General features: G+C 49.5%; 1 protein-coding gene across 1 annotated transcript in view; it reads right to left on the bottom strand.

The window, feature by feature from the left end:
- Window positions 1-3,436: 3,436 nt before the first annotated feature.
- The window catches only part of GPI (glucose-6-phosphate isomerase), a 47,112-nt gene continuing 44,239 nt past the window's right edge, over window positions 3,437-6,309 (bottom strand). Inside the window, exons 15-18 of the mRNA XM_033225654.1 lie at window positions 4,429-4,557; window positions 4,133-4,208; window positions 3,980-4,046; window positions 3,437-3,869 (exon numbers count right to left, since the gene is read on the bottom strand). Of these exons, the coding sequence (XP_033081545.1) occupies window positions 3,734-3,869; window positions 3,980-4,046; window positions 4,133-4,208; window positions 4,429-4,557 (408 nt within the window). The 3' untranslated portion in view covers window positions 3,437-3,733. The remainder of the gene's footprint in view (window positions 3,870-3,979; window positions 4,047-4,132; window positions 4,209-4,428; window positions 4,558-6,309) is intronic.

The raw sequence follows: 6,309 nt of genomic DNA, 5'->3' as shown, positions 1-6,309 counted from the left end.
TACAGGTGTGAGCCACCACGCCCAGCCACACAATACAGTTTTTTAAATTCCTGCAGCACAACGTGGGTGAATTTCAAAAGCATCATGGGAAGAAGCCAGACACAAAAGGTGCCGTTCTGGTCAAAGCAGAACTTAGGGGGAAAAAAATCAGTTCAATGGTAGTCAGGAATTGGGATGAGGGAGTGGGACTGGACCACAAGAGCGTCAGGAACTTTTGAGGGTGAGGAAAATGCTGTATATCTTGTCTGTAATGGTTATAAGACTGTATATACAATTGTGAAAACAGAACTGTATAGCAAAGAAAGGTGAATCTTACTATATGTAAATTACACCCCAATAAACCTAACTTGTTAAAAATGCAGGCTGCAAAAACATTATTTTAGGATTCATAACATGGTATGCAAAGGAAACGTCTGTTTTCAAGGATCTACACCTCAAAGGAGGAAGCACCAGCCTTTGTGATGTTCGGCTTTAGCCCAGCAAGGACCTGGAGACGAAACCTGTTTACTCCTGTTTTATCACACTTCAACCTGACAGCTGTAAAAGGCCCTGTGATGCTGGGCACGGTGGCTTGCACCTGTAATCCCAACACTTTGGGAGGCCAAGGCAGGAGGATCACTTGAGCCCAGGAGTTCAAGATAAGCCTGGGCAACACAGTGGTGTTACCAGGGGAGGGTCTTGACTACAAGTTGTCCAGGTTCTTGTGTTATGCCCAGACCGTTTATTCCCCGAAGAAGACCACCAGAGTCCAGAGTCAAAGCCAAGCGGCAAGGATCTTTAATGCAAGTTCGAACTTGGTCCCTCCGTAACACAGCATTCAAGAGGGCCCCAAACAATACGTGCGCTTGCTTTTTATAGCTCGAGGTAAACAGGACTTGTCAGGTTACAGAGGAACAAGGCATTTCTCTAGGCCACAGCATTACAATTGGTTTACATGTTAATGTTAAGTTATGCTTTTAGCAGCCTTCTTATTGGTTCCTGCGCTTTTACAAACGGTTGTAACCTTATCGGAGCTTCTCCAGGTGTTGTTTTTCTTCTAAAGTTGTGATATATGGAGGAATGTGTTTGTGTCGGGCCCAGGAAGTGGAGGCATATGGGGGGGTGTGATGTGCTCAAGGCTGTGATGTGTTTGTGTCGGGCCCAGGAAGTGGAGGCATATGGGGGGATGTGATGTGCTCAAGGCTGTGATGTGTTGAGGAATTTCACTTGGAATGCTGAACAAAGAGGCAGACAAAACACACAAACAAAGCAACAAAAGAAGGAACAAAAGCACAGATTTATTGAAGCGAAAGTACACTCCACAAAGCTGGAGGAGGCTTAAGCAAGTGCCCTCTTTAGAAAATCTGGGGTTTGGCCGGGCGCGGTGGCTCAAGCCTGTAATCCCAGCACTTTGGGAGGCCGAGACGGGCGAATCACGAGGTCAGGAGATCAAGACCATCCTGGCTAATACGGTGAAACCCCGTCTCTACTAAAAAATACAAAAAACTAGCCGGGCGACGAGGCGGGCGCCTGTAGTCCCAGCTACTCGGGAGGCTGAGACAGGAGAATGGCGTGAACCCGGGAGGCGGAGCTTGCAGTGAGCTGAGAGCTGGCCACTGCACTCCAGCCTGGGCGGCAGAGCCAGACTCCATCTCAAAAAAAAAAAAAAAGAAAATCTGGGGTTTAAGTACCCTTTAGAGGTTTCCTATTTGGTTACACCCTATGTAAATAAAGACTTGGCCTGCCACCAATCAGAGGCTGAAGTGAACGCTCCCTTGTCTCTAGACCCTATTCTCCTGCCTCAGTGGGACCCTATCACTACAAAAATTTATTTTCTGTTTTTCTTACTTTTTTTTCTAACAACAGTACACTGATCTACAAAAATTTAAAAATGAGCTGGGTGTACTGGCTGTCTCACGTGTCCGTGTGAAGAGACCCCCAGACAGGCTTTGTGTGAGCAACATGGCTGTTTATTTCACCTAGGTGCAGGCAGGCTGAGTCCATAAAGAGTCAGCAAAGGGTGGTGGATTATCATTAGTTCTTATAGGTTTGGGGATAGGCAGTGGAGGTAGGAGCAACGCTTGCGGGCAGGGGGGGGATCTCACAAAGTACATTCTCAAGGTGGAGGGAGAATTACAAAGAACCTTCTTAAGGGTGGGGGAGATTACAAAGTACATTGATCGGTTAGGGTGGGGCAGAAACAAATTACAATGGTGGGATGTCATCAGTTAAGGCTATTTTCACTTCTTTTATGGATCTTCAGTTGCTTCAGGCCATCTGGTCACAAGGGATATGATGACTTAGCTTGGGCTCAGAGGCCTGACACTGGCATGCATCTGTGGACCCAGCTACTTGGAAGGCTGAGGTGAGAAGATCACCTTAGCCTGGGAATTTGAGGCTTCAGTCAGCTATGACTGCATCACTGCAGTCCAGCCTGGGCAATGAAGACCATGTCTCTAAGAAAAAAAATTCTGAATAGGCTGGGTGTAGTGGCTCACGCCTGTAATCCCAGCACTGTGGGAGGCTGAGGTGGGAGGTTCTCGAGCCCTGAAATTCAAGACCCGTCTCTACAAAAAATGAAAAAACTAGCAGGGTATAGTGGCACAACCTGTAGTCTCAACTACTTGGGCGGCTGAGGCAAGAGGACTGCCTGAGCCCGAGTGGTTGGGGTTGCAGTGAGCTGTGATGGCACCACTGCACTCCAGCCTGGGCAACGGAGCAAGACCCTGTCTAAAAAAATAAGTTGTTAAAAAAAAAAAAAATTGTGCCGGGCATGGTGGCTCACACCTGTAATCCCAGCACTTCGGGAGGCTGAGGTGGGCAAATCACCTGAGGTCAGGAGTTCAAGACCAGCCTGCCCAACATGGTAAAACCCCTTCACCACTAAAAATACAAAAATTAGCTCGGCGTGGTGGTGTGTGCCTGTAATCCAAGCTACTCAGGAGGCTGAGGCAGGAGAATAGCTTGAACCCGCCTGGGAGGCGGAGGTTGCAGTGAGCCGAGATTGCACCACTGCACTCCAGTCTGGGCAACAGAGCAACACTCAAAAAAAAAAAAAAATCCTATTTCCAATATCTATCTGCCTTTTAAAGCGAAAGAACTACCTGAGCATCCTGCCAGGAGATGGCAGTCACCCTTGGTCTTGTCCAGGAATTCACCCCAAACAAACATAATCTCAATGCACTCAATGCATAGAGTGAACAGAGTATCCAATTTCTCCAGTCACAGAGGTGAGGAGTGGAAAACAGTCTTAGGATTTGGTGACACAGGCCAAGTTGCCCTCTTGACTGATTGTGCTCCCACCCCACTACTGTCTTCTCAAGGCACCTTGCTCCACTCTAGACCTGCTCACGACTTAGTATTCAGTGTCCATGGAGGCACAGGCTGCGTCCTACTGAGCACTCCTGCCTTCTGCTACATAAAGCACCATCGCAGGAAAAGAATCAGAGGCTGAGCCTACAACCTCCTCTGTGGCATCTTTATTTTTCTACATGGGATGTGAACAACATGAACATGGGTCAGAAAAGTCAGCTGCACAAAAACACTTCAGCCAATTGTAACACAGAGGGAGCGAAGACATGGAGGGGCTGGGGGTAGCAATTTGAGATCAGCCCTCCCTGCTAAGGACTCCTGGTCCAAGCCCACAACCAGAGGGCGCTCTGGGTGGTGTCCAGGACCATGCAGTGCCGGCTCTGGGGAGCAGGGACCAGAAGAGAAAGAGGAATCACAGAGGAGGCTGCGGCTGAGCATGAGTTTATTGGACTCTGGCCTCGCGCTGCTGCTTGATGAAGTTGATAAGCCCGTTGGTGGAAGCATCGTGAGAGGTCACTTGAGCACTGCCATCAAGCTCAGGCTCAATTTTCTTAGCCAGCTGCTTTCCCAGCTCCACTCTGCCAAGAAAGGAAGGGAAGAGTGGTATGGGGAAGGCTCTAACGTTGCTACTGAAATCCCTGAGCCAACCCAAAGGCATTCCTGGCCCTCCCCTAAGTGAGCAACTCACCCCCACTGGTCAAAGCTGTTGATGTCCCAGATGATGCCCTGAACGAAGATCTTGTGCTCATACATGGCTGCAGAGGGGACAGACAGGGCACGTCAGGGCTCCGCAAGCCCATTCCAACTACCCCAAGCCAGGACCTTTCCCCTACTCACTCACCGACCAAGGCTCCAAGCATAAATGGTGTGAGCTTAGTGAACACAATAGAGTTGGTTGGGCGATTTCCTTCGAAGACCTGCAGAAAACACCAAGGAATGTCTCCAAGTGAGTCCTGATCCCTCAGCCCCCTGAAGGGAAGCACGCCCTGCCCCAGAGGCTGAGACGTACAGGTCTGTAAGGACAGGCCCTCCCACTCTGTAGGACAAGCCAGGCACGCCCCAAGCCCCTGCCTAGTGCCACAGCTTCACACCTCCAACTCCAGCATGCACCCCAAAGCCGAATGCAGAAGTGCTGACCTTATGTGGCAGCAGCCTCTCAAGGTCCTCTGGACTCTTGCCTGCAGCCTGGAGCTCCTTTCGGGCCTCCTCCGTTGATTTCCCCCTCATCAGGGCTTCCGTCTGGGCCAGGAAGTTGGCCAGGAGGATCTGATGAGCGAGACATCAGTTATGCTTGAGAGCACTGTCTGAGCTTCCGGCAGAGGGACAAGACCGCCTGGCACTTCTCAGCAGGGGTCAGTCCCCGCCTGGGTCACTCACTGTATAGCTCAGTTGGAGCGAAGGGAACACATCCAATGACACCACAAGGCAGGGAATGGTGATAACTGCTCTTTTAGAACTACACACCAGTGGCCAGGCACGGTGCCTGGAATCCCAGCACTTTGGGAGGCCGAGGTGGGTGGATCACGGGGTCAGGAGCTCGAGACCAGCCTGACCAACATGGTGAAACCCCATCTCTACTAAAAATACCAAAAAAATTAGCTGGGCATGGTGGCGCGTGCCTGTAATCAGGAGCCTGAGGCAGGAGAATCACTTGAACCTGGGAGGCAGAAGGTGCAGTGAGCTGAGATCACGCCATTGCACTCCAGCACTCCAGCACTCCAGCCTGGGCAACAGAGCTAAAAAAAAAAAAAGAAAAAAAAAGAACGAACTACGCACCACTTGCCGGGTTCCTGCTAACAATTTTACCAACATCTATCTTTTAATATCCTAAGAAAGTAGCCGGGCATGGTGGTGTGCACCTGTAATCCCAGCTACTCAGCAGGCTTAAGCACGAGAATCGCTTGAACCCAGGAAGCTGAGGTTGCAGTGAGCCAAGGTAGCACTACTGCACTCCAGCCTGGGCAACAAAGTGAAAAAGTGTCTCGAAAAAATAATAATAATAATAATACTAAGATCCTAAGGAGGAAAGGCATCATTGCCCTGTTCTAGTAGAGCCTTGGGTTCTACAAGTCCACAGTGCTGGATCACAGAACTACAGACAGAAAGAATCAGAATTCAACCCAGCTCACTGACTCCAAAGCTTGTGCTACTGTAACCCTATGCTGCTCTGCACACCTAAGACAAGGCACAATAAATTCTGTGAAGGAGTTTGAGGGCAGCTTGGGCAACAAAGTGAGACTCCATCTCTACAAAAAATAAAAATAAAAAAATCAGCTGGGTGTGGTGCGTTTGCCTGTTCCCAGCTACTCAGGAGGCTGAGGTAGGAGGATTGCTTGAGCCCAGGAGGGTGAGGCTGCAGAGAGCCTGATTGTGCCACTGCACTCCAGCCTGGGCAACAGAACAAGACTCTGTCTCTTTAAAAAAAAATAGCTAGGCATGGTGCACATCTGTGGTCCCACCTACTCAGGAGGCTGAGATAAAAGGATTGCTTTAGCCCAGGAGTTCAAGGCTGTAGTGAGCTATGACTGGGCCACTGCACTCCAGCCTCAGCAGAGTGACATGCTATCTCTAAAATTAAAAAATAAAAATAAAATAAACAAAAGGGGAGATTTTCCTGGATTATCTAGTAGGCCCAATCTAATCACACTGGCCCTTAAAAGTAAAAGAGGGCCAGGTGTGGTGGCTCACACCTGTAATCCCAAAACTCTGGGAGGTCGAGGCAGGAGAATCACTTGAGCCCAGGAGCTGGAGACCAGCCTGGGCAACACAGTGAAACCCCGTCTCTACTAAAAGTTTAAAAGTTAGCCAGGCATCGTGGTGTGTGCCTGTAAGTCTCAGCTACTTGAGGGGCTGAGGCAGGAAGATTGCTTGAGCCTGGGACGTCGAAAATGCAGTGAACTGTGATCATGCCACTGAAGTCCAGCCTAGACAACATAGCACGACGCTGTCACTTAGGGAATAAAAGAAAAATGTAGAGGAGGAAGGTAAACAAGTCAGTCCGAGAGACGCAACAGAAGT

Source organism: Trachypithecus francoisi, unplaced genomic scaffold, assembly GCF_009764315.1.
Source record: "Trachypithecus francoisi isolate TF-2019V2 unplaced genomic scaffold, Tfra_2.0 Lachesis_group12, whole genome shotgun sequence".
NCBI classification, from domain to species: Eukaryota; Metazoa; Chordata; class Mammalia; order Primates; family Cercopithecidae; genus Trachypithecus; species Trachypithecus francoisi.
The sequence above is the reverse complement of the archived record's forward strand: the minus strand, read 5'-3'. Positions and strand labels throughout refer to the sequence as shown.